Below are 26,573 nucleotides of genomic sequence, written 5' to 3' on the forward strand. Positions count from 1 at the left end.
TTGTTTCTTGGGTTTTCTTTTTGACTCTGTCATCCAACCACACAACGTCATTTCTCTTATTCGCTGCCATTTCCGGCTGTCAGACATCAAACTACTGAGTACATTCGTTTGAAGAGGAAGGATTCCAGTATGAATGTTTGGAGGCGACAAAATGGCGAAAGCGGCACTGATAAGTTTCTTGATCTGATTGCAGATCCATTCCAAGGTGAAGTAAGTACAAGCGAATACCATGTTCAACCCTTGTGGATATCATACTGACCGATATTGCAGATCCAAGAGAATTCGATTTACGCCGCTATTGTATATTCATTCGTTATATCCGGTCTATTGGTAATTGTATTCTGCTTCCTCCGACCCCGCAACTCGCGAGTCTACGCGCCACGGGCGAAACACGCCGATGAGAAACACCGACCGAAACCCTTGGACAAAAAGCCATTTAGTTGGTTGGATGCGGTCAAAAATGTGAAGGAGCAGGAGCTTGTGGATACTATCGGTCTGGATGCAGTGGTATTCCTACGGTTCCTTCGAATGATTCGGGACATCTTCACTGTGTTGACAATTGTTGGTTTGGGCATTCTGATACCGGTCAATGTCGTGGGAGGCTCGCCACTGTACAAGCAGTGGAAAGACGTACCGACGTTGATGAAATTCACCCCTCAGTATATCTTTGGAAGGAAATTCTGGGCATACGTTGTTGTGGCGTATATAATCCAGGGCGTTGTGTGTTTTTTCCTCTGGTGGAACTACAGAGCTATTCTGAAGCTTAGGCGTGCGTATTTCAACACCCAGGAATACAAGTCCAGCTTGCACTCGCGGACGTTGCTGGTAAGTCATGTCACTGCGGTCAAGAAATTTAGCTAACATTCAAAAGCTTACACACGTTCCCGAACCATCGCGGACGGATGCTGGGCTTGTCGAGCTTGTAGAACAAGCCAAGTCCATCGACACCATTCCCCGGACTGTGATCGGTCGCAACGTCAAGGATTTGCCAAAGCTTATTGAAGCGCGTGATGACGCTGTCCGCCAACTCGAAAAGCACTTGGCGGAATACCTGAGCAATCCAAACAAGCTACCCGCCAAGCGTCCTACCTGTAAAGCCATGAAAGACGACCAGGCAGTGCATGGCAAAGGAAAACTCGATGCGATTGATTACCTAACGGACCGAATCGCAAGGTTGGAGACAACGATCAAGGAAGTACGAGAGGGTGTCGACATGCGGAACCCGATGCCGTATGGGTTCGCATCATACGCGCACATCGAAGATGCCCATGCGGTTGCGTATGCGACAAGGAAGAAGGGCCCTGCTGGTTGCGATGTTTACCTTGCCCCCAAACCCCATGACCTACTCTGGCAGAACCTTCCTATGACACGGAGAACTCGCAGAATACGTGCTTTCTGGGACGGTCTATGGGTCGTATTGTTCACCATCGCTTTCGTTGTTCCTAACATCTTGACTTCGGTCTTCCTGTCAGACTTCTCCCACTTGGGGCTTGTATGGCCAGCTTTCATGACGAACCTTCAAGCCCACCCGACCGGTTGGGCTATTGCACAGGGTATCTTGGCTCCCTTGGTGCAAACTCTAATGTATATGGGAGTTCCTGTAGTGGTCAGTATACCCCCCACGAGCAATTTCTGAGATATAAGCTGACATGTCATCTCTCATTTCAGTTCCGTCGACTTTTCACACATTCCGGAGACGTCTCGAAAACTTCCAGGGAACGCCATGTCACTGCTCGTCTATACTCTTTCTTTGTATTCAACAACCTCCTCGTATTCTCCGTGTTTGGTTCGGCGTGGCGGTTCGTTGCTGCCGTCGTCGCAGCGCAGGATCAAGGCGTCTGGGAAGCCATCCAGGATGGCCATCTGTTCACCAAGGTTATGACTGGCCTATGCAATGTGTCTACTTTCTGGCTTACCTGGCAAATGCAACGCAACCTCGGTGCTGCTATCGATCTATCGCAGGCCTGGATATTCTTGTGGTCCTGGTTCCAGCGTACTTTCTTTTCGCCAACTCCGAGGGAGCTGATCGAACTTAGCGCGCCGCAGCCATTTCCATATGCCGACTACTACAACAACTACCTCTTTGTATCGACGGTGGGTCTCTGTATGGGAACTCTACAACCGATCATCTTTCCGGTGACGGCCTTTTACATCGCGATGGACTCTGTCTTCAAGAAATATCTGCTCCAGTACGTTTTCATCACGAAGACCGAATCAGGCGGCAGATTCTGGAAGCTCCTAGTCAACCGCATGCTCTTTGCAGTTGCCTTTGCAGACGCGGTCATTGCGCTGGTCGTTGGCGCAAACGGTGTCGGATCGATCGATTTTGACAATATCCAAGTAGGAACTGGCAACATGCTCTATGCGATGGTTCCGCTGCCATTTCTGCTATTTGGCTTCAAGTGGTACTGCAGACGAGCTTTCGACGATAAGCTGCTGTACTACTCCACACTCCCCTATTCCGACGTGGAGGGCTCTCATTCCGTGGATCACCCGAAATCGAAGAAGAGTACCAAGGTCTCGTCTCGCTATGGTCATCCTGCGCTCTACAAGAAGCTACTGACGCCAATGGTACATGCAAAGTCTCAGCATCTCCTGAAGGAGGTGTATGGTCACCGATCGAACGCTGATCGAGACATCTTCGACGCACCCCACCGCCGTTCGACCGACCGCGCCATGCCATCTACACCAGGCTACGACCGTTTTGGTGATTATTTCATGACAGAAATGGATTCTCATCAGCCCGGCAAGCATGTGACTGGTGGAACAGAAATCCCTCACATGGAAGTCGTCACTGAGTCAGAGCTCGATTTCGAGAACTTCAAGAAACGTGCAGAATTCCGGGAGCAGTTTGGTGGCGATGGGGAGCTATACGGCCGATCCGATGACATGTCAAGGCCTGGCACTCCTTCTACCTTCACTACACTCACCGAAATGGGTCCGTATGCACGTCGGGACTCACCGTCAGGGTCGAGGGCCTCGAGTCGTACACGACTAGGAGATAAGGAAGAACTGGAGCAGGGAACATCGTACGCTAAGGGCTACCAGAAGGCGGCGCGGCCTGATGAAGGGTTCGAAGATGTTGGCATCGATGTCGATATCCCGGCCACGCCGTTTGATGCTGACGCAGTACTACACGGTATGAGTAGCCGCCAGCCGCTTGTCAGTGCGGACGAAAGGGATGGTGGCGTAGAATACTTCGGTCGTACCAGTCGGTCTCAAGACGAGGACACAAGCTATGAGCGCTTTAAACAGGCTCGATGATACCATGCACAGTAGACAAAAAGCAAGACATAATGATAATATTTGCATAAATGTTCGAACACCTACAGGGTATACTGTCGTGTGATGTTGAACTCGGCTGAAAGAAGCAAGTTCTACGAGCTGCTCGATGTCGGTAACAACCATGAAACAGAAGTCCGATCCGCTCACCGTATGCTAAGCACGGATTCTGGATCCGACAGAATGTCACCACTCACTTGTCGCCATCCTACCCACGTGGACCGTAAGACCGACGAAAGACCTAGAGAATCTACCTTCCGCAACCGGTAATACTACCACCGGTAGTAGTAATGCTTAACATGTCATTGGCACATTATGACAAATGCTCTTCAAACAGAGGATTCGTCAGCTTGAGATCTCGATGTGAGTGCCTCAGCCCGTCATGTCGTACGTAAGGCCGATCGCCAAGAGCGGAAAGTTATTCCGGGACATGGGGAATGAGCCCAGGAACATTGGCGACTAAGTCACAGTACATTCCGCCTCCGCACAACACCTCTGGGTACCCCAAGTATACAAGACGGTGACACCATTTGCCTATGTACACAAGGCCGAACAAGACGGCGCGTAAGAGAAAAATACCTCACAAGCATAAGGCCGAATGCCAAAGGATTGAGATGGAGAGAAACACGCGGATGTACTTGGCAGAGTGTTTGCGAAAGATGAAGTCGAGAAAGCCAACTCCGACGACAAGACCGATGGTCAGGTTATGTTGTACCTTGGAATGAGACGCGTAAAGTGCCAAGGTTGGCTTCGTGATGCTGGGCGTGGTGTTGAAAGCTAAGTGTTAGCTGTGTCATAGGACTCCTGTGGCTTTGCCGTTACAGGTAGCGACAAGGAAGGAGCTTGGAATGCGGAGATTGCGAGTCAATCCGCTTTGTTTTTGACGTCTTAACGGTGAACTGCGGCGATCTTTGCCGAATATCACCTGCCACATATCCATGAGCATGGTAGCCAGGAAACTCTGACAGATAGTTGGATTGTGATGGGAAGTATGATGAGTAATCTTGGGCGGGTGTGGCTTGTTACAAGCTTGCGCCACAAGTGCTTACCGCGGTTGCCCTGCGTATAGCCAGTATTATCCGCCGGTCCCTGGTCTCGCAACACACACCATCGGCTGATATCATCACAACACGCGCCATCGTCTCAGCTTGGCATCGGCCTATGCTGTACCTCCAATACCAAGCCCCTCAAGATATCCCTCACAACAGAGTCTGGATGTCTATGTTCAGCTACGGGCGTAAAGAGAAACGCATGGGAGCCTCGCCCCTTTGATTCATTGCCTGAGTCCGAGTTAGCCGCTTACCCTTCGCTCTCATCGACTTCCCCAGTTTCACAAGTGGACTGATCTTGGGAGAGGGGCGAGCATGTGGGCGAACGCTTCATCGGTAACCGGTTTGAAGATACGATTGCAGTGGTATAGTCCTATACCGAGCCCTATAGCAGTGACAAGAAGTTGCTCCTGGTTCGGACTTGGAGCCAAGAGGTAAATACAATAGGACGCGCATCCCTGTTGCACGTCGCAAAACGGCAGCCTCGTTCACATGGCCTGGATTTGCCAAGACGGTTTTCACAGGATCGCGCTCTATGTGGAGTTTCAGGACCAGGGTGCAATTCTACTATGTGGCGAAGTCTGGCTAAGCGACGTCGTTATTTCGTAAAAATCGAATGATTCCCCAGACTTGGCACTGCGAGATTATGGGTACGTATGTAGTCTTGGGAGGAGGTACAATATGTAATCATTACTGGCGATCCAGGCATCATGCAAAATCTGTAAATCTGTACAAGACAATCAGCACGCAATGACGACCGACGTTCCTCACGGGCACTTGTGGCGGCGCCGTTGTTGGTAGAGCACGTCAGACCTGTCAGCGTATGGGAACACCATGATTCTGTCTCGCTTCCGACATGAAGGATCTCTCCACGTCTCAGCATACCAAGCAAGTGTCACAAGTTCTTGACCCCTGTAGAACCCCTCTATATGCATCTGGGCGCCTTCTTAACCACATATTCACCTTGGCACCTACCTGTATTGGAAGGTTGCCGCTCCTTCATCTTGTATTCTGTATACACTGGCCAAGTAATGGCGTTTCTCAGGCATCTTGATGTATGACTTGGTCTTCTTGGCCTGCGCCTAGTTCACGGAGAATTATGGTTGTACGGCAAGGAGAGAACCGGAACGGTATCGGGAAGGAATACGTTGAGATGCATTGATCGTGTGATTGTTACTTATAACTTGAGCTTGATGATCCACCTCAAGCATTTTCCCCTCGTTCAAGCCGGCTCTTGCGATCTTCCATTCTCTTCGATTCTAAACGGTCCGTTCTTACCCATTCACCTTCCCGTAGTATCTACCGTCCTTCGCTCAGCCTCAGCGTCTTCGGGCTTATTTTTCTCTTGTCCTCCTCATACCTATCCTATAATCGTCCAGGTTGATCCCGTCTTACTTTTATACTCCATCTTCGTTCGTGTTGCACGTTGATCATCAGCAGCAATACCAAGGCCTCGCACGCGTACTCGCTCTTATCAGTCTTGTTACTCGAGCATATACCATCTTGTCTTTTGCTTAAGAACGGCTCGTCCCTCAATAAAGTTTGGAAATATCATCAGCAACATTCCACATTCTTTCAGTGTCTTCTACAGCATTACTTCGCTCTTTCCAGCTCAGTCTATCATTCACCATGCTTTTCTCCGCAATCCTTCTTGCGTCGACCGCATCTGCGACATGCCTTCACGGTCTCTCCAAGTTCAAGCGCGCAGAAACCGTCGAGGTTAACACCTTCGGTTATGGCCCTATGAATGGACCCTTCAACTGGGCTTCTCTTGCTCCTGAAAATGAAGCATGCAAGGCCGGGAAAAACCAGTCTCCCATTAACGTTGGTATGTCTGTCCTCGGTCCCGCATGACAAAAAACGCTCCCTACTAACACTTTCCACCAGATGCCTCCATCACCGCGGCTTCCTCTAAGCCCACTCTTGACATCCCCTCTGCTGAAGTAATCTTCGAGAACCTCGGAACGACGATCGAAGTCGTTGTCAACGGCACGACCAGCTTCGCCGGTACCAACTACCGTCTCGTCCAGTTCCACATGCACACCCCCTCCGAGCACCACGTCAATGATGAATACTTCCCCCTGGAGATCCACATGGTCCACCAAGGCATCGACGATGAAAGCCAACTCGCCGTTATCGCACTCATGTTCGAAGTCTCTGCCGGCGACTCTGCTTCTCTCATCCAATCGCTGTCATCCTCCCTGCCCGCTATCGCCACACCCGGAACCAGCACTACCATTGCGGACGGTATCGATTTCACCGACGTAATCTCCACGCTCAAGACCTCGGACATCCAGCAATACAGCGGTTCGCTCACCACACCTCCTTGCGCCGAGGGCGTAACCTTCCTCATTGTCAAGGAGCCCCTCGCCGTCAACGTCGACGACTTCAACGCCATCAAGAAGATCGTCAAGTTCAATTCTCGCTTCATCCAGAACACGCTTGGCGGTCCCAACATCATCGAGATCGGTTCTGCTTCTGGTAACGCCTCGACTACTCCTGCTGCTGCTCCCATGTCGAGATCCAACATTGAGATTTCCGCTGATTTGCCCCTTGTTAACGCAAAGGTTGGCATCAGTGCTGAGGCTCCCGCTCCTGTCCAGAGGCGCGTGCGCAAGTACTAGATTCACTTTTCTCCAGGTATTCCATCGTATAGTTGAGGAATTGGTGGTGTTGTAGTTGGTCGAGTTGTGGAGAGATTTCGCTGCAATTTGTGCTCTTAGAGAATCTTCTAGGTTCAGGGGTTTCTTTTTTTTGCATTTACATAAGAGTATTGGTCGCGTGATACCAGCTTTTATTCTTGATATATGTAGAAGGTGGTTTAGATGACTATGTTTATAGCGATCTAAGCTCGATGCTCCAAACTTTCTCCTGAGCATTCTCCTTGTGCCTCCATGTGAAATGCTCACAGCCACTTGTCGTGTAAATGTTGTACTGATCTGAGATTGATGCTGTAGAATATTTTCGATCCGGAGAACAATTAAAAACAATAATGATAAACCAAAATATAGATACATAAGAAATAAGCAGGGTGGAGGAGAATCTCAAGATTTGAGTGGGACATTTACAGCTAATGAAAAACCCTGAGAGCAGCGATTTCACTATGGACCGGTCAACAATAAGCCGGTCCACTGAAGTCAACATTCAAAGGACAAAATCAGGGAGAACCAGTTTGAGCTACTGTAACTGGGTTTCATGACGAAAGACAGTAGCCATATGCTGATGGAAGAAATAGTTGGAATTGTAATCTGACTTTAAAATATCCAGTTTTGCCAACTCCAGCAATGCAATAAACAGATTAAAAGAATCCTATACCATCTGCCTTGCGCAGGACCCTCTGACTTAGCGGTCTGGCACAAACTGACTCTCGCAGCGACTGCCTATTTATCTTACACAGGAGACCAGGTCTCTAGTCGTACCCAGGATCACCACTAGGTGCTGGCGTTGCGGCATCCCACGCACCTGGTGTAGGCGCCGCAAGACCATATCGACCACCCGATGTATCACCAGGTGTGGGCGCAGCATAGTTGCCAGGTGTAGGAGCATCCATAGGTGGTCCTCCTGGCGTAGGCGCAGAGTATGCACCATAACCACCAGGAGTAGGTGCGGCGTAAGCACCAGGCGTTGGGGCGTTGTATGCGCCTGGCGTAGGAGCAGAGAGACCACCAGATTTCGAGGTAGTGTTTCCTCCCGAGCCACCCCAACCAGGTGTACGACTACCTGAGTTGAAGCCACCATAAGCAGTACGGTTTCCGTCATTGCCGCCGTATGCTGTCGCTCCACCGTAAGATGTGGCGCCTCCATAAGCAGTTGCGCCGCCGTAAGCTGTTCGAGAGCCATCACCACCGCCATAAGCAGTCCGTGATCCGTCTCCTCCGCCATAAGCAGTGCGTCCACCATCACCACCCCAACCAGGCGTGCGGCCTCCGGCGGCGGCACCACCTCCCCAGCCAGGTGTGCGACCACCACCACCGCCGCCCCATCCAGGTGTACGGCCACCACCACCAGAACTGCCCCAGCCAGGTGTTCGTCCACCAGCTGCACCACCGTAGCTTGTTTGACCGCCTGAGTAGCCTCCACGCGAGCGGTTGGGGAACTTGCCTCCAATCTCCACACTTTGGCCAGTAATAGGGTCCTTGATAGTGAGGAGCTCCTTCTTTACTGAGACCTGCTTGTTCTTTGTGTGCAGCTCAATACGGGCTTCGTCGTTCATGGTATCTTTAACGATACCCAACAAACCCTTATAGGCACCCTTTCGAATAACGACGGTCTTGCCAATGAGCTTGTCACGGCCGAACGAAGCGCGAGGGGGAGGCATAGCGCTCGCGTTGCCGTTCGCTCCTGCGTTTAGGGCAGGGTTGATGCCACTAAGATCTGGGCCTTGTGCTTGAGCGCGACCACTCTTTGCTGCCATGGTGACAACGTTGTTGCTCCGAACCACGAAGATGCCCTGGTTCTCGACTAGCTCGCGATTGCGGACGAAGAGTGTACCACGGTGAATGTAGAGAACCTTGCCTTGACGGCCTTCGCCTCCGTATTCCTTGACATCGTCCTCGTGTCGGATCTCGGAACCGTCGCGGTCGGTTGCTACAGCATGCTTGTTCCTGCCGACAATTTGTGAAACCTGTGTATGGAGGAGCGTGCGAACATCGCCCTGTTGATCGACGATTCTTAGGACTTCTCGGTCCACACGGACAACGCAACCGATGGTTGAGGCACTATGGACTGTTAGTAGATCATCTTGGAGTGGCAGGAGAAAGGACTTACTCAATTTGTACGAAGTCGTAGAGATCAAAGTTCGAATCGGCGCCGACGTTTGCCGAATCAGCAGCGCGCTTCAGGTCCTTACTAAAGACCGTGATTTCCTGCTGAGTAGAGTCACAAAGCAAGGTGATCTTATCATCCTTGATTCTGGTGACTAGACCAACTTCGTCGACGTACTTGCTGCCACCGATGACCTTGACGTGGTCACCATCTCGGAAGAGCTTCCGTAGAGTCTTGACAGGAGCGTCAATCCTCCTGCCCCTAAGATCGCCTTCGCTGACTCGGAGTGTAAGAATGTCACCTATTACTGTGACAGTAGTACCGCGGATGCCCTTCTGTTCACCGGTGTAGATCTCGACGTTATCTCCTGCAGCGAAAGCAGAGCCAGAGTCTGCGGCCTTTTGCGCGGCCTGTACGGCCAAAAGATCCATTGTCTCTGTGCCATCCGCATTTTGGATTGCGAAGAACTGCAACTCCTCCATTTTAGGGTTAACCTTTTCAGTGCTGACCCAGTTGACCTTGACTTCCTTGATCAGGAAACCATTCTGGTAGTCCTCGCCCTTGTATGTGTATGCTCTTTGATTGCCAGATCCGGTCATGCTGAGATGCTTCATGTGTCGCTTCTTCGCTTCGGCTTCGTTGAAGAGCTTCGCAGGTGGACGCTCGGTCTGCCGACCAAAGAAACCGCGCTTGCGCTTGTTGTCGACGGCGGCGTTAGCATCATCGTTCAGGCCGTAATCCAGACGTGGTACGAGTTGTACGACACAGTCAAGACCGTTAGTTGAGACCTCCACGACTTTTGCGAGATCGCCCTTGTATGTAGGGGGACGCAACATGCGCACAAACTTGCCGACTTCCAATGGCGCGCGCTTCTTCTTGCGGAGCAGATCTGGACGCTCTTTTGGAGGAATCGAGAATTGACCAGAGCCCATGAAGACATTCTGGATACCCTCAATCAGCTCAACAACAGCCTGCTTCGAGTCGGCTTCCACGTAGAGGAAACCAGACTGGGGTCCAGTAGGACCTCGCTCAAAGGCGGAGTAGACCTGAATTGGCTGGCCTGCGCGCATCTTCTCGTCAAGGCGCTTTTGAATGGCCATAACGATCTCGCGCTCCTTTCCAGGACGGCACTTGCAACCCCAGATAGACGGGTCGTCGACTGTGGGTAGGGCCAGAGGAACGGCACCAGCACCACCACGACGAGCGCTCTGCATTTCACGCCGCCTATACTTCTCGTCGAATTCCTTGGCGAGTTCTTCAACGTCCTTTTGTGCGTTGACTTCACGGCGCATGTCAAGTTCGCGGTGGTGGCGGTCGTCGAGATCGGCGCCCGTGGGCTCGAGGAGGTCGTCGGGGTGGACTTCATCAACACCTTCATCGTCGCCCTCTTCCTCTTCTTCTTCGTCTTCATCGACTTCGGCTTCGACATCAATGAACATATTGCGCTTCGCCTTCTTTCTCCGCTTCGCAGGTCGGGCCTATAATAGTCAGCAACTAAATAGCGTGAATGAAGTACTCCTATGGAGACATACGACAACATCCTCGTCGTCTTCATCTTCTTCGTCATCCTCTTCATCGTCGTCGTCATCGTCGACATCTATGCCGCCACCCTCTTCATCTTCGTCGTCATTGCCCATCCGGTTCGGCGCATCGACTTCATCCTCTTCGTCTTCGTCTGCAGGCCTGCGCGAGGCCTTGTTGGTTGGCGCGACGTCATCTTCGTCAATTTCAGGTGCCGGGTTGAAATCATCTTCCTCCTCCTCGGGGTCGCTGCCGTAAGACGCCATAGTTGCGAGTAGGTGTCGTGATAAATGGACGTCTCCTTCTTAAAGCTGTCGCGAAGCTCGGGGGTGTGACCGCGGCGATCAGACTAGCGTGAGGTTGAGGCTGACCGCTGATCGATTTGAGAGGTCAGCGCGCAGTTGGAGAGGAATAACAAGGAGAAGGAGAGCAGACGTCAAGCGTCGATGGAGACGGGTTTGTTTTAAACTTGGGAACGTCGGACCAGGTCCATCCAAAGAAACCGCGCTAATCCGGCGCGCCGCAAGGGTCCGTGCGCCGTCGTTACCTCGACGCCACGACGCCTCCAGAAGGGGCGAGTGGGACGCGTGAGCTTTATATATTCAACAAGGTGGAGATCCGACATGTTCACATTACAGCAGGATAACAACTGTAGATTGGCATGTTTATTATGTGCCACCGGAACTTTCCACAACAGGCAGTCGCGACCCTCTGATCGTGAAACGAAGCCTGGAATGAATATCTTGAATAGTAATGGAATGCCTCGTTATATTACAACCTCGCTTTCCGTCCACTATTGTCTTTTTCTTCTCCCTCACATATCCTTACTACCGACCTCCCCCAGGCCTTCCGCGCCTTCACATCCTCCAACGCCCTACTAACCGCCTCTAGCCCCCAGTAGTCCTCCTTGTAGATGACAGGCTGTATCATGCCATCCTCAACCAGCTTCATGAAGCCATCCCAAACATCCCGTGTTCTTTGTGGATCTCTTCGTCCGTCTTCTCCAAACCGCTACCCTCTATTAGCAAGCCACTCTCACGACCAGAGAAGGTCAACAAAAGCTCAAAACTTACATAACCAAATACCGCAACACCTTTAAGCAGAACCCGATTCATCCTCACACTCTCCACCCTCCCACCCCTAGCCGCAAACCCAACAACAACCAACCTGCCCCGATACTTCAGACACCTAATTCCACTCTCCACAGCCCCAATGCCATCATACACAACATCCACCCCTCTCCACCCTCACTCGCCTTTTTAACCGTATTTTCCCACCCTTCATCCCGATAATCCACGATAACGTCCGCGCCAATTCCTCTAACAACCTCAGCTTTCTCTTTCCCACCAACAACTGCGATAACCTTACAGCCAACCGCTTTCGCAATCTGTACAGCCATGACACCTAACCCACCACTAGCACCGAGCACAAGTACCGTCTCTCCGGCTTCGAGTTGCGCAACAGAGAGTAGAGCACCGTAGCTAACCGCGCCGCTGGCACCTACCGCACACGCTTCAGCGTTCGTCCATTGACATGGTACACGGCGAATGGCATGTTCAGGAACGCATATCTCCTCTGCGTAAGTACCTAGACCACCGCCGAAAACACGGGTACCGGGTTTGAAAGAAGAGGTTTCTGGGCTACGGGTCACGATTCCCGAAAACTCTGTGCCGAGGGTGAAGGGGGGTTGAACGTGTCTACGATTGTTTTGATGCAGGCCTTGAGCGTAGAGGAGGTCGACGTGTGTGATGGCTGCGTGGGTGATTTTGATGTGGAGATCTTGGGGTGATTTGGGAGTTGGGGATGGGATGGTAGATGACGCAAGATCTGCGACGCTCTGGGTAGGTGGTATTAATTGGGGAGGGATGTTGTAGGTAGGTGGGTGTGCTTACCGAGACGAATTGGTCTATGTGGATTGCCTTCATCTTTTCCACCCTATGTGTAAATAAAACAATATTCTATTGCTAGCTCGAGACCGGTTGCGAGATCAGATCTTGAGATATGGTAGATTGTAATGATAGTAGCATGCATGGCGGGAGATCGACGCGTGTGGGGTATGAAGAGTTGCCGAGGTTTGACTGGTTTATGCGATTTCACTACGCAGACGCTCGTTTCTTATGAGTTGTACGCAAAACTATAGTGTATTTTGAAGAATACGTTGTCTTTAATCTTAAATCTCTATGGACAAAAGCCTAGCGAAAATCTTTGGGACATATCGTTAGTAAAAGGTTTGGCTTGTTAAAAACAAGCTTCGTGCATCTGGAATAGCAAGAAATAGGCGACTAAAAGATGAGAAGCGATAGATAAAGTCTGGACAATATTCATGTTTTGTATGTGGTGTCATGTATCACTGTAAGCCATCCGCTGAATTTCCATTGACCATGCGGAAGAACAAGACACGCAGAGACGTTGCCAGTGAAGGCCTCATGCATCGGGAAACCATATCCGCCGCTCAATGTCTGACCGCACTGTTATGTGGCGGGGGCCTGGTCATCAACCTGTCCCATCTGCACGGATGCATCGCGTGCCTTTTGACGCTGCTCGTGCCACCTCTCAACGTCCGACATAGGCTTTCTGGGTTCGAATTTCTTGTGGCCCTTCTGTGCCGCCATGTGTACCTTTGTCCAGACTGCCGATATAGCGAGTGCGCTAACAAGACTCAAGGCGATCCAGTACGTGATCAGGAACTCCTTCCTCATTATCTGTGGCTCCCCTACTTGTGCCATCGTCTGATGCACTGCTGCTTTCTGTTGTGAATGAATGCTCGGTACGGAAAGCAGGGTCGTGGTCATGGGAAGCTGCTGCGGTCTGATGACGGGCTGAAGCAGAAGATTCGAAATTGGGGCTTGTCGGCCGAGAATACTGAGGAGTTCTGCCATGGATATGTTGAGGCCGCTGCTCAATGCATCGAGCACGAATATCTTGTCGAGATCGGGATCTTGAGACATGATGGCGTCGTTGACGGACTTTCCGTGTTAGCGCATGTTTGCAATGGGCTACGCTGTGCCTTACATTGTTGAGTAATTTTGCGCAGTGCAGTCGGGAGTATACAGAGGTATCGCGTGCAGGGCTAGTTGTGGTCTCAAGTTGATTTCGTAAACCAGTGGAATAGCGTCCGTTTGCACCCTGAACTAGGTGACGTGGTCGATAGGGAAGGAGCTATTCCGGTGTCAGACCACTTGCGTGCCACCGGGAAGGAACCAGCGCGAACATATGCAAGTGCGATTGTTCACGAAGAAAAAGCTACCACGTCGGCCATCCGTTCGCTGACAACATGCTGGCATGGAAGACGTTACTGTTCAATGAACCTTCAAAAGGAAGATAGTCCATCAAGTCTTCGAAGCCCAGCCCGTCGATATCGAAATTGAACATTGTCGGGTCATCGAAAGAAAACGGTATTTCGGGATCCAGAGGTGGCTGATGGGTCACGCAGGAAGCGTCAGGTATGGAGATGTCGGTCATGCTGTCAGAGACACAGGAACAGGGTTGTGAGGCTGTCGTGTCCATTGATGGTGTAGTCTTCGCGCTCGACCCTTCCTTGAGCTTCTCGTACTCCTGTAAGAGTGACATGAGGAGACGGACGCCATGCACTGCAACACTCGATGTGCAGAACAGCTGCAAGAACCTGACGGCTCTCTTTACGTATAAATGGTATTCCTGCGCTTCGCCATCTGACTCAACGCGATGGAAGAGCTCCAATACCATGCAGATACCAGCGGTGACGACAAAAGCTTGCTCAACCCACCACTGCGGCTCTTGGGCGTCCCGGGTATTGTAAAAGTCGATGATTTTCTGTGCAGCGCTCATACAGGCCCACCTGCTGTATGTGTAGCGTACATCCTTGAAGCTTTTGCTCAAGAAATTCTGGTGGACTGAATATAGGTTGATAGAGTCAGTATAAGTTTCACAGGCGTGTTGTATGTATTGGTCACTCACTCATGATGATCTTATGATTGACGGACGCCTGGTGCAATCTTTTGGCCCACGTGACCCATCGAGGCCAGTTGGGATTGTGTGGCGTCCGAGGCGAGAGACATTTCGGCACCTTTTCCGTACACGCGGCGCGCATCTCGCCGTCATATTTGAGTGTCGCGGCATATTTGGTAGCATCATCCTTATCCAGAAGCTCCACCATAGCGTTGTGAACATCGAGAAGCACCGCGGCATAGTCAAAGAAGTAGGTCATGACGCTTGTAATTGTTGGGGTCGTTGTATCGGTGATAGGCGTCATAGTTTCTTCGTCTAATTCGCGTGGTCTTGCGCTCGTAAAATGACGCCATTGGAGAGTCAGTATGTAAGCGGACTGTGAAGTACAACACAACCTACAGCGCTGGTCAGTTCACTTTTGATAAATCATCTCGACTGGGCTGTAGACATACCACTCCTGGCAGACGACTCCGTACCAGACTCTTCGGCCAATTTCGCGCTCGATGAAGGCTTCCTTCTGAACCGGGTCCAGTTCAGTTATCCTCTCATCGTCGGGATGGGGCCCAAGTCTAGCTAATCGGTTATCGGGGTTCTCTTTTGGGGATCTGTACCACCTACTTATGCAAACCCAGTCCTTTCGCAATTATAACTCCAACGCTACGCAAAGCGACCCATTGGTTTGTCGAGCCGACCAGATGTTCATACGCGTGCATGATATAGATCGTCTGTACCGAGTAAATGCTGTATTGCGATGTGTAATTACCGAGATTCAAGCATGAGACCGATGCTGCGCCCCATAAGCGTGCCAGCTGGACCTTGTCGTCGACTGAGAAGCCCCAGGAAACGGAAGCTCCTTCTGAAGAGCCGATGATACTGGACGAGAGTATAGCGACTATCACACTTGAGATTAGCAGCTTCCGATGGCGAAGACGACGTCAAGTATCATATCGGAACCCCTCACAGCGAGAGCATGCTATATGGAGTATTCCTGCATCGTTCGGAAGTGAAACGACTTACACAAAAGCGCTGTCCATCTCCAGTCAAGACTCTGCATATTGAGCTCAGACGACTGACCATAGGCATCGAGCAACTTTCTTCGAAAACTTGGCGCATGGTAAATGCCACCATTCCAGTACATCATGTATTCCGCATAATAGTCCACGATGAGCATTAGCCTATCTTTCGATGGCAGAATGGACTGTAGATATTGCGTCTCCACTACTCTCGCTGCATTCGAGTAAGAGCTTGCAAGGGAGTGGGGTCCGATCGTTCCATCTCGTAGCGCTCCTTTCGATCTGGCGTAGTGGAAACTCTTCTCGAAAAGAGTCTGATTCGCATCTGCGTCTTTCTCCTTCAATATTGCCCCGATTGTGATATCAGGTAAGCTGTTTCGCCATGCTGCAGCTGCAGGGGGCTGTAGCCCAATCGAATGAGCCTCTGGTGTGGGTAAAGGTATTGAGGGTAGCAGCGTCGCCTGGGTACCCGCATTAGGGGAGGGAACAGATGAAGAAGTTTCGCTTCCACTAGCTGCCGAGAGCTTCCTGGGGTATTTGCGATGAACGTTCGGGTTGTACCCGTTGACCCACTTGGTAGTGCATAGATGACCTTCGTTATTCTGCACACATCTCGTACATGGCGATTTTCGATCGCACTTCTGCCGTCTTTGAGAGCATCGCGTACAGGTCTGGCGCTGTTTAGGCATGGCCTTCTCCCTAGTGTCCTGCGTATGATGGGCGGTCGCACAACACCCTTCACCAAGTCTTCCAGTTCTGCTTGATTTTACCTGTTTGTACGACAATCTAGGTACGATGGAGTGCGGTAGAACGATAAAAGAAGTTTAAGCGAAGTCAAGTAGAAAGTGAACAGTGTGTAGTGCGTACAACCATGGAAGGTCATGAAAGTTGATGTACAAAACGATGTGCGAAGCGTACAACCCTTCGTACAACGGACAACCTTGGGACCCCTGCTTTGTCAGACCGGTCGCCCTGCCCATGACTCAGCGAGCTTACGCTGATGAATTGCACGAGGATAACTCGTATCCAGACGAGTGGACATGATTTGTCTTGTGTCGTGGTGAAGTGCGGAACGGGACGGTGCTGGTGCTGTCGAGCGGGTGACAACCGCGGAGTCCATGGTCTGTGCGTTCCCTCTACGGAGTTAAACATCCGGACTCGCACTAAGAAGCCAGTCGCATCTTCGAACTCATGCACAACACCGAAGTAGACCCTGAAAACCTTACATCTTGTTGTAAGCAATGCACCTTTGGAAGCAGATGGGATCTTGGTCTATGACTAGCGTGTTCTGATAGTCTAATGCATACTGTACACATAGAATTACAGAGGAAGTTTGTAACTCAACCAGCCACTAAACTAGTGCCAACACCCTCCAATCCGCAATGTACATCCTCGTCACTATATACATACTCGATCCTGCCATCAGCATGACACCCGAGAAGACATTTAGTCCCCAGTAATGTCCACTGTTCTTATCGACAATAGCTCCTGCAATTGGGCTACCGACCAAGCCCGCAAACGAGATGCAAGCAAATATAACACCAACACGGATTCCAATCTGTTCAACCTTCGAGATATGTGCTATCTGAGCTGGCAATAGCGATACGAAAGCACCGGAAGAGAATCCGTAGAGAGCGGCGAAGGTGATGTATGCTGCATTGCTTGATGCGGGGAGAGCCAGTGCGAGGACGAGAATGCCAGCTACCAGGCACCAGAGTGATTGCATGTTGAATTTGCCGACCTTATCTGCGAGGGCACCGGGAATGATACGGCCAAAGATACTGGCGGCGTTGAGGACAGCTAGAAGATATCCAGCCAAGCGAGTCGACATTCCATCCGACATGGCTTCAACCTCGATGAAATTGATGGGTATAACTAGACGTTGAGTTAGTAGATTTCTTGCGTGCGGTTTGTAAATGAGTTCGCTTACACATTCCCATGAAGAACAAGAATGACGCAATCGTCAGTAGGATGAAGCGAGTGTCCTTGAAGGGCTCCAGAAACACCTTGACTTCGAATTTCCTAGGCCTTGGTGGTAGACGAGACTTGACAGTGAGGAAAGCGATACCCATCATGCCGAGGATGAGGAAGGCTATTGTCCTCATCGTCCAAGCATAGCCAATTTCGGGGATGAGATGCGTTGCCATGATTGGGAATATGATGCCACCTAGCCCACTGCCAGCGGCCATGACTCCGTATGCAAGCCCTCTCTTCTTGAAAAACCATGTAGGAATGGTGCTCGTTCCCGCCTGGAAGATGCAGTTCAGGCCCAGGGGGCTGCAGATTCCTTGAGCGAGAACGAAGTGCCAATACTCGGTGCAGAGGCTCGTCATCATGAGACCAAGGACATGGAAGAAGGTACCAAATAGCAGTATGTATTTGGGACCGTAGTTATCATAGATGAAACCGACGATAGGCCCAGGCGCAAACATGACGAAGATCTCGAGAGAGGCTATCCATGCGATGGTAGAAGGCGAATAATCACTGAGTTGGTTCCGCTCGTAATAGCTCTGGAACACTCCAACACAGTTCAGCCAACCGAATGAGCAAAAGAGACAGCAAAAGCCTCCGAGCAGACACAGATAAGCATCCCTGCCGCCGTCAGGAAATTGACTTGGATGAAATGGGCTTACAGCCGCTGTAGGCTCGGTCGTGTCGGGTTGCTTTTCATTCACGGGTGCTGGCGGTTGTTCGATATCGGTACGGGGCAGTCGTGCCTTTTCCTCGTGGAAAGAGGCCACTGAGCTTGTCGTTTGTGACATTGTGAGACCAGGTAATTGTGAAATTGGAGAGTAAGAGTGAGGGCGCTGGTGACACAAACCTTGGAAAGTTGGGTCGGGACATGATTAAGTATTGGTCTGTGAGGTTGCCGGCAAGAGGCGTAGCAGCGCTTGCTCCTTACTGTGGATGGTTGTAAATCATAGAGAGAGTCCCAATCTGGGTAGGCTCACATGTAGGGCTGCTCGGTCTCGGCACTCGCCTTGGTATCAGACCGACACGCCGAGCCAGTAACGTGGTACACCTACAACGTGCGCAATATCGCAACAACAAAAGCAGCAACCACTACGGACTTAGTGACTCATACTTCAGGCAACCTCCTCGGATTTTCAAGGCGTTTTGTTTGCGAGCTCGGTGTTAGAATGTGAAGGATTCGGAGCCTAATGCGTGTAGCGGACATCGATACTGCGCACATGTCGGAGATGCCATCATCTCCGAGGTCACGTCCGACACAGTACCATTATACTGAACGTGCGCCCCATATATACATACAGCGATGTAAAGGTGAGTCAGTACTAGGTATAACTGCGAAATAAAAATCTACGCTCAGATCAGCACATGTTTCAATGAGACCGCGACATACTGGAATCCATACGGGCATTGATCATGCGCAGCCTAACAGTGGCTGCGATTTCTGTTCGATGGCTGAAAGTACACAGCAAGCTACCAAATACCCTTTTTGCAAGAGTTGGTTTGATCAAAAGTCGTCTAGACGTTGAGGCGTCGAGACAGATGGTAGAGAGATGACATAGTGAGGTGCAGGACAGGTTCGCTTGATCGGGCAAACGCACAGACTTGGTTCGCGGCCCTTCCAATTGATTTTGCCTTCCGAATCAGTGTGGTCCTCACTAGCACTCTGCTTGCACGCGCACAACCGGCCAACCTGCTCCCAGTCTCCTACTACCCTGATTCCATCTCTCTCATAGCCTCTAGGGAGCTTCGTATATTCCGCCATCTAATCCGCCGACCGTCATCTCCACGCCCACGTATTCCCCAATCTCGGACGGATTCCCTTCCATCTCTGTGACAACGGCCCGGTATGCGCAAATAGCCCGATGGCAGCTTTTTACACTACTAACATTGACTTGCCGTCTTAGCATCTAGGCGCCTATCTTCTACCTCGCGTACCTCCCACCCCACTGCATTTCGCGCAAACGAATTGCATCTCGCCCTACTTCCCGCCGCATATTCTTGCCATCACCTTCACATTCGATATGGCATCCACCGAGTCATCCGGCCCTGTCAACGGCAACTACGCGCCGCAGCAGTACGAGAACAGCTACTCCACCGGCGCCTCCAACTTCACACCCTCGCAGCAGCCCACTGCCAGCCAGCCCGCACAACAAGCAACTGCCTCAGAGATCCCCAAGGATGAGGTTGGCTGGTACTTCGTCGAACAGTACTACACTACCCTCAGCAAGAGCCCCGACCGACTCTACGTAAGTCGCACGCTACCTATTAGCCTTCTCTCTTAGGACAAGCGACTGACTTCAACCGCAGCTTTTCTACAACAAGCGCTCCCAGTATGTTTCCGGTGTCGAGGAGGACAAGGTCAACGTCTGCCTAGGCCAGAAAGTATGTGAGACACGCCCAATTTGCAGTCAACACAAGCTGACGCATGTATAGGCCATCAACGAGCGCATCAAGGAGCTCGACTTCAAGGACACCAAGGTCCGCGTCACCAACGTCGACTCCCAGGGCTCCGACGCCAACATCGTCATCCAGGTCATTGGTGAAATCTCCAACCAAGGCCAGCCCCACAAGCGCTTCGTCCAGACCTTCGTCCTCGCCGAGCAGACCAACGGCTACTTTGTCCTTAACGATATCTTCCGTTACCTTGCCGACGAGCCCGTGGAGGAGGATGACGACCAGCAAGAGCAGGCCGCGCCCGCTAACGGTGTCACTGAGCCAGCCCCTACTGCTGCCGTTCCGGAGAATGCCGACCTGAACAAGAGCGACGAGATCGCGACCAGCGAGGAGGACCTCAACAAGGTCGACGACAAGCTGCATCAGGCTGCGCAAGAGGAGCCGTCTGTTGAGGAGGTTGCACCCGCTGCACCAGCTCAACAGGTTCCAGAGGAAATCGAGCAGCCTGCGGCGGAAGAGGCCCCTGCTGCTGTCGAGGAGAAGACTGCCGAGGAGCCAGCTGCTGCCGAGAAGACCACCGAGTCTGAGAAGCCTGCCGCCGCTGCCCCAGCGCCCGCACAAAAGGCACAAAAGGCACAAAAGGCCGCTCCCGTTGCGATGCCGTCTGGCCCCCCTAAGCCTGCTGCTCCTCGCACTTGGGCCAGCCTCGCAGCCTCCGCGCACAAGGTCGCTACTCCCGTCGTAAATGCCCCCGCCGCCCAACAAGCCCCCAAGGAGCCCAAGGCCACCACCGCCGCTCCCACTCAACCCGCTGCTGCTGCTGCCTCCAGCCAGACTTCAGCTCCTGCCCGTGATCAGTCCCCCGCGACAAGCCAGGGCGAGGCCGCTGGCTGGCAAACAGCCACTGGACACAAGAAGGAGCAGTCCCGTGCACAGAATGCCGGACCTGCCACTGACCCCGACCAGAAGCGCGCTTACATCAAGAACGTCTACAGTCAGGTTGACGACGCTGCCCTGAAGACTGCTCTTACTAAGTACGGCGAGATTGAGTACCTTGACATCAGCCGTGGCAAGGTGAGTGAACGTATCCAGCCATATCATGACCCAACTAACTTTTTATAGAACTGCGCTTTTGTCGACTTCAAGACACCCGCTGGATTCCAGGCTGCCGTCGCTGCCAACCCGCACACGATCAACGGCATCGAGATCAAGGTCGAGGAACGCCGTCAGAACCCTGGCCAATTTAACAGGGGAGGAGGATTCCCTCGCGGTGGTGCTCCTCGCGGCCGTGGCGGTATGGGCGGCCAAGCTCCCCGCGGTAACTTCCAACCCCGCGGTCGAGGTGGTCCCATGCGTGGCGCTCGTGGTGGCGCTGCCCCTCAGGAAGCATAGGGACATTCAGATGACTTGATACCTCGTTTCCTTTGATATTCTTCATCTAACCATCGTTGAGTTCTTTTGACTCAACGGCCTAACGACTGACGGCTTTAGCCATGTACTGTACTCGACCCCTTTCAGCGCTTGTATAAAAGTCATTTCATTTCGAGGAAAAGTCTGGGCGTACGCGTTCGTCTTAGGGTTCTGAGCCCTTGCATAGCGAGTGGTTTCGTTTCTGCATCTTTCGTTCCTGTATCCGCGTGTATCTGTTCCGCCGTTTTCGAACATATTCTCTTCTTTGCACTCGCATTCTTGGTCACCTAATGTTTAGGGAAGGCTATCTGGTGGTTCCTGGGTTACGGGCTAGGGATGTCATGGCAGCTGGTGTAACGGGTGTACAGCATGGCTTTGACGACAAGAGGAACAGACGGAGAACGGCTGTCAAATCGTGAGATGATCTAGTACGAACACAATAAATGATATATGCTCGAATACTGCACACCGCAACCAATGTGAGGTCGTCTTGTGATTGCTGATAACGTCACCTGATAGTGCGACATAGGATTAGCCTAGCGCTACGCTGGGAGCTGATTCGAGGACGCGCAAGCCCGCCTGCATCAGCATCGGCCCATAAGCTCCAAGGCGCGGCAACCTGTGTTTTATGCATACAGGACGACTTTGTACCATGGTATCTTGGACCGTTTGCTCTTCCTCCCACTCCACTTAAAAAGACACCGGCGCGCTATCGCAAGACTAAGGTTGCAGTAGGTCGCGCGGGGCTAAGCGGGGCCGTACGTCGCGTGCATCACATCACCACTCGGAATCCCTATTGAGGCTGATCAGGTCTCTCGCCGTTGGGCTTCTGTACTTGCTCACCCCGCGACGTATGCTCCAAGAGTACTGCAAACATGCGACCGCAACTGGGCGGTGACGCCCTACCTCCTCCTGTAAAGCCGCGGTCTCGCAAGTCAAGCGTCGATCATCCTATCGCCCCTTCGAGCAATGTCCCCACTACCTTCGTCATGAAACGCGTCGAGGATTTGGAGCACACCATGGCTCCTCTTCAGGGTGCGACTGCTACAGCGAAACAGCAAGACAGTAATTTCGGCGTACAGAGTCTCGCAGATACCCTAGAGGCTGCTTTTGGCCCAGAAACTACAGCAGCTGGCGCAGAGACAGAAAAGGCTAGTAAGACACGGCATCAGGGTGCAAAGAGTTCAAGATCCGAGTCACACAGTTCTTCGACAGATTCAGCCACGCAACCAGACAAATCCAGGATAACTTCGGTCCGGAAACTTAGGAGGAACTTTACCAGCCATGACACAATCACTCACTTCAAACTGCCCGCCACGAGCGCCGACGTTCCTTCCCCGCTCCCCACATCCGCTATGGGGAGCACACCCAGATCAGCATCGATAATTTCGCTCAAGCTATCCGACGAGGAGTCTACCATGGACGATGCCGCGAGCCAAGCCGTGGTCTCGAGTGGAGAGGACGAAGACCAGGTGGAGACGCAGCAAGATAATATGAGCTTTCCACAGCTAGTCATGCCTGAGATGCAGATGCCAACTAGGAGACCTTTCACAACTAGAGGCAAAGCTATGGGCAAGCTGAGAGTCATGGTGGCGGGCGAAACAGGTATGTGATTGTTACGATATGCGCTAATGGCTCTATGTACTAGAGACTATACTGATAGCGCGACGCAGGTGTCGGCAAGTCTTCCCTTGTTCGATCCATTGTTCAAGTCTGCGAAGACATCGTACACGTAGATCCCTTATCGCCTTCCCAGTCGTATGCGCAGCCACGCCCACCAAAATCTAAATCCCGTACAAGGAAAGCAGAGCACGCAGTCACAACACGGGTGACTGAGATCCATGCGAGTACGAAGCCCTATCCTCATTGGTGGACGGATGCCGAAGAGAGTGGTGTATTTCGGAGAAGAAAGAGCAGTATTGACACGGTCTTGGAGAGGAACATCTGCTTCGTAGACACGCCCGGCTACTCGCAAGGCTCTGCAGAGAAAGACATGAGCATGGTGGTAGACTACGTTGAATCGCTGCTATACCAAACATCATCCATAACAACACTAGAAGACAATGACGTGCTTGGAGTCGTCAGTGGTAGTGGGGGTCTCCTAGTTGACCTTGTGATATACTTACTACCACCGAGTAAGCCAAAGTATCGCTCGTATCGTAATCGTTACTGACTCTAGTATAGACAGGGACATAACGAAAGACATCGATTACATGCAACGACTGTCGCAGTTCACGAACGTCGTACCTGTAGTCGCAAAATCTGATACTCTTTCGGCGCAGGAAGTCGTGGCCCTGAAAACTTCTATCCTCGCACGGCTGCAGACCTCTGCTGTCAGACCATTCTTCTTTGGGAAGGCCATGGACGACGCACTGCTTGCCGTACAAGGCCTTCCAGTTGCTAGGACTTCAGCTTTGGGGGCACCAAGTGAGGCAGCTGAATATCCCTTCACTACGCCGACCTTTCCCTATGCAGTCTCTTCGACGTCTGGGCCGGACCATGATAACATGGATGCATCATTGCTCATGTCGCCCGACTATGTGCAACCCCTCCTTCCTTCCGAACTTGCTACATTAGTGAGCCAAGTATTCGATCCTGAGTCTATTGCCTGGCTTCGGCATTCGGCAGCAAAAAAGTTCTTAGCATGGCGGCGCAGGACAACGCTACCGGGAGATTCTGTGATGATGCAAGGTATGGCTCAACCATGTAGTCCGATAACGGCTTCAGTGGGACTCAATGGAGCCAACATGAATTGTAAGTAAACGTTCAAATGACCTTGCACAGGCTAACCTGTTCCGTAGCTTCTATAGCATCCTCAGTATTCTCTGCCACGTCACCATCGGGTGTCTTGGTACCAGGATCAGGATCTCCATTTTACCCTTCGAACCTACAATCTCCGCTCCTCGCATCCTCCCCCTCACTTGCCAATTCCGATACCCTCGAGCCACTAGGCAACTTCTCATTGGCAAAATACAACAACACTACACAAAGTGATCAACGCCTCAGCGACGTAAGAATAGCAAGATGGGCAACAGACCTGCAGCGCAGTCGTCGCAACGAAAGAGAACGGTTCGAGGAACTCCAAAACAACGACAGAGCGAAATGGCTTCTTGAGCGCGTTAGCGAGGAGGTGTCCAAGGGCACGATTGTCGCGTCACCAGGCGGTTCACCCAGAGCCGAGTGGGCGATTGTTCGCCACGGTGATGAAAAGAAGAACGGCAAGGTCAGTCATCGATATGCAAAAGCTGTTGGACTGGACTCAAGGGATCCGCTTGGCCTGTGCAACTTTGGTGATGAGCTGAGGAGACAGAGCTTTGTGCTCGTCAAGGTTCTGGGCGGTCTGAGTGTGTTGGGCGCTGTTGCTGTGGCGGTTTGCAGAGCTTGTGGCATTGAGACTGGATTACCACAAGGTGGATGGTGGGGATGGATCACTAGTGCTGAGTAGCTCGTCACTACAGCGCTTGTGGATACATGACTTGCGAAGGACATACGTTGAAATGGTGATGCTCGATACACTGGCATCCCTGAGCAGGCTTTGAACTATGTATACGCTGATACCTTCTAGATACCTTTTATATTGTATCTAGACGTGGCTTTCCCTACTCATGTGAATGGAACACTACTCAAATAGGAAGTACTACACGACTATTGTAGTGATGTATTGTTGATGGGTGACAACCTGATTTATTCTTCACGCTTCATGAATGTTTCGACGGAGGTGAGGGTAGCCATTAAGCAAGTGATGCATGACTTGGAAGCAGACGTTCGGAGACCGGGAGTTAGTGTTCTTGTTGCATGGGAAAGATGTTTTCAGTGGGTGCCATTCGCTAGCCATGGAGTTGACATGTTCCGTTCCTGAGTTCCTGTGGAAATGAGTGTTCAATCATCAGAGAGGAAAGACGCGAGTGTGAATTGTGACTTTGGTACTGGAGGACGCGAAGGCGATTGCGGCGTTAGCTGACTGACTGCTTGCTTTCTTACAAAGGTAAGCATGCACATGTAGCTGGGATTTAGTCAGACCGCTCTTTTCCATCGGCTGCGACTTCTGAGTTCAAATGCAAGATCCAATAGCTAGTCACGATTGCCTTTCCGCGGATGACAGAGAGTTTTCCTGGCAAGCTCTACCTATAGTGGATCGTGACTGGTTTCCAACAACGCAGATTATCCGCGGGATGCCAGGGTGTAGACGAAGTGCGGGACAGAGCACTGATCTAGACCATGAATACAGCCTGGGCTTCCGGAAATAGTATTGAGAGCCTATCACTGTGTATGCCTTCATTCTTATTTCTTTCGAGGGTAATGATCAACATTGGGGGCGGTGGGTGGGAGCAGAGATGAGCATCTTTGGCTCTCACCGCATCCAGATTCTGGGGAGGGTGTATCGAACCCTGTACATATGCTGGTTCTTATCGCTCAGTGGTGCGGTCATTTCTTGGCTGGATATTCATCACTGCTGGGGATAGCTCGTGAAGATCGGTCTGAATTTCCACGAAAGATCGTGACAAGCTATCTGGTTGGTATGAAGTATCGAGCGTATGCATGGCGCTTCGTAGCAGTAGTAGTGCTCAAGTCTAAGGTGGAATTCATTCAGACTTCAACTCCCACATGAAAGTTGTTTGTCGTAGCATGTACTCACTGGCATGCGCAGTCACTGGTTGTTATTGCCTACGGGTATGTAGCAATATTGGCGGACTGTTGGCTCAGTTGGAACACCGTCGACAACAAGGTATTTGGTTACCCTAGAGAGATAGATATAGAAACTGATGAATGAAAATTGGCCTGTAGAAGTGCGCACACTCCCAATGTCACGTAACAATGTTGGCTGTCTTGTCATTTCGACGAAAACAACTGACCTTCTTCAATGTAAACTCTAAAGCCTGCAAGACACATTTTGCAGTCATCATTAATTTAAGGGTTATTAAAGCCAAAATATTATGAGTGAGTGCCTGACATGTATGCTTGAAAGTGTTATCCTCGGCTAAGCGTGGTCTTTAGTTAAAGTCCTTTCCAAGTGTGTTAAAGCACCTGTGGATCACCATCGTGCGAAGAAGATCATCAAATTGCTCTCAACATAGTGGCCATACCTTCTGAGCTATGATGTGGACATACGCATTCTCCCGCACGCGAGAGGTGCTCCTGAAAACCTACTGCAATTGTATCAATTTTATTACACCGGAGAGCAGTATAAGTTTTTAGGTAATGATGAAATTGATAAAATGTGATCAACTGTTCTTTTCTCGCA

The 26,573-nt window shown here is 51.4% G+C and overlaps 7 protein-coding genes across 7 annotated transcripts; 4 read left to right on the forward strand and 3 right to left on the reverse strand.

Moving 5' to 3' along the window:
* Positions 1-129: 129 nt before the first annotated feature.
* ALTATR162_LOCUS9132 (uncharacterized protein) lies at positions 130-3,264 on the forward strand (the record flags this gene model as incomplete). Its single annotated transcript, XM_043316765.1, has 4 exons — positions 130-210; positions 271-825; positions 872-1,606; positions 1,669-3,264. 4 exons carry the CDS (start codon positions 130-132, stop codon positions 3,262-3,264), a joined length of 2,967 nt encoding a protein of 988 aa, XP_043172700.1.
* A 2,696-nt stretch (positions 3,265-5,960) lies between these two features.
* ALTATR162_LOCUS9133 (uncharacterized protein) lies at positions 5,961-6,955 on the forward strand (the record flags this gene model as incomplete). Its single annotated transcript, XM_043316766.1, has 2 exons — positions 5,961-6,159; positions 6,219-6,955. The coding sequence occupies 2 exons, from the start codon at positions 5,961-5,963 to the stop codon at positions 6,953-6,955; spliced, it is 936 nt and encodes a 311-aa protein (XP_043172701.1).
* Positions 6,956-7,740: 785 nt separating this feature from the next.
* On the reverse strand, positions 7,741-10,882 carry ALTATR162_LOCUS9134 (uncharacterized protein; the record flags this gene model as incomplete). Its single annotated transcript, XM_043316767.1, has 3 exons — positions 7,741-9,049; positions 9,099-10,573; positions 10,628-10,882. 3 exons carry the CDS (start codon positions 10,880-10,882, stop codon positions 7,741-7,743), a joined length of 3,039 nt encoding a protein of 1,012 aa, XP_043172702.1.
* A 914-nt stretch (positions 10,883-11,796) lies between these two features.
* On the reverse strand, positions 11,797-12,541 carry ALTATR162_LOCUS9135 (uncharacterized protein; the record flags this gene model as incomplete). Its single annotated transcript, XM_043316768.1, has 2 exons — positions 11,797-12,453; positions 12,509-12,541. 2 exons carry the CDS (start codon positions 12,539-12,541, stop codon positions 11,797-11,799), a joined length of 690 nt encoding a protein of 229 aa, XP_043172703.1.
* Positions 12,542-13,087: 546 nt separating this feature from the next.
* ALTATR162_LOCUS9136 (uncharacterized protein) lies at positions 13,088-18,942 on the reverse strand (the record flags this gene model as incomplete). The annotated part of the gene is made up of 11 exons (XM_043316769.1): positions 13,088-13,582; positions 13,629-13,747; positions 13,925-14,488; positions 14,553-14,938; positions 14,996-15,112; positions 15,162-15,435; positions 15,561-15,947; positions 16,967-17,431; positions 17,487-18,296; positions 18,827-18,874; positions 18,930-18,942. 11 exons carry the CDS (start codon positions 18,940-18,942, stop codon positions 13,088-13,090), a joined length of 3,678 nt encoding a protein of 1,225 aa, XP_043172704.1.
* A 606-nt stretch (positions 18,943-19,548) lies between these two features.
* ALTATR162_LOCUS9137 (uncharacterized protein) lies at positions 19,549-21,313 on the forward strand (the record flags this gene model as incomplete). The annotated part of the gene is made up of 4 exons (XM_043316770.1): positions 19,549-19,773; positions 19,835-19,909; positions 19,961-20,995; positions 21,044-21,313. 4 exons carry the CDS (start codon positions 19,549-19,551, stop codon positions 21,311-21,313), a joined length of 1,605 nt encoding a protein of 534 aa, XP_043172705.1.
* An 893-nt stretch (positions 21,314-22,206) lies between these two features.
* On the forward strand, positions 22,207-24,776 carry ALTATR162_LOCUS9138 (uncharacterized protein; the record flags this gene model as incomplete). The annotated part of the gene is made up of 4 exons (XM_043316771.1): positions 22,207-22,936; positions 23,005-23,466; positions 23,516-24,085; positions 24,133-24,776. The coding sequence occupies 4 exons, from the start codon at positions 22,207-22,209 to the stop codon at positions 24,774-24,776; spliced, it is 2,406 nt and encodes an 801-aa protein (XP_043172706.1).
* Between the last annotated feature and the right edge of the window lie 1,797 nt (positions 24,777-26,573).

This window comes from Alternaria atra, assembly GCF_907166805.1.
Source record: "Alternaria atra isolate CS162 genome assembly, contig: 29, whole genome shotgun sequence".
NCBI lineage: Eukaryota > Fungi > Ascomycota > Dothideomycetes > Pleosporales > Pleosporaceae > Alternaria > Alternaria atra.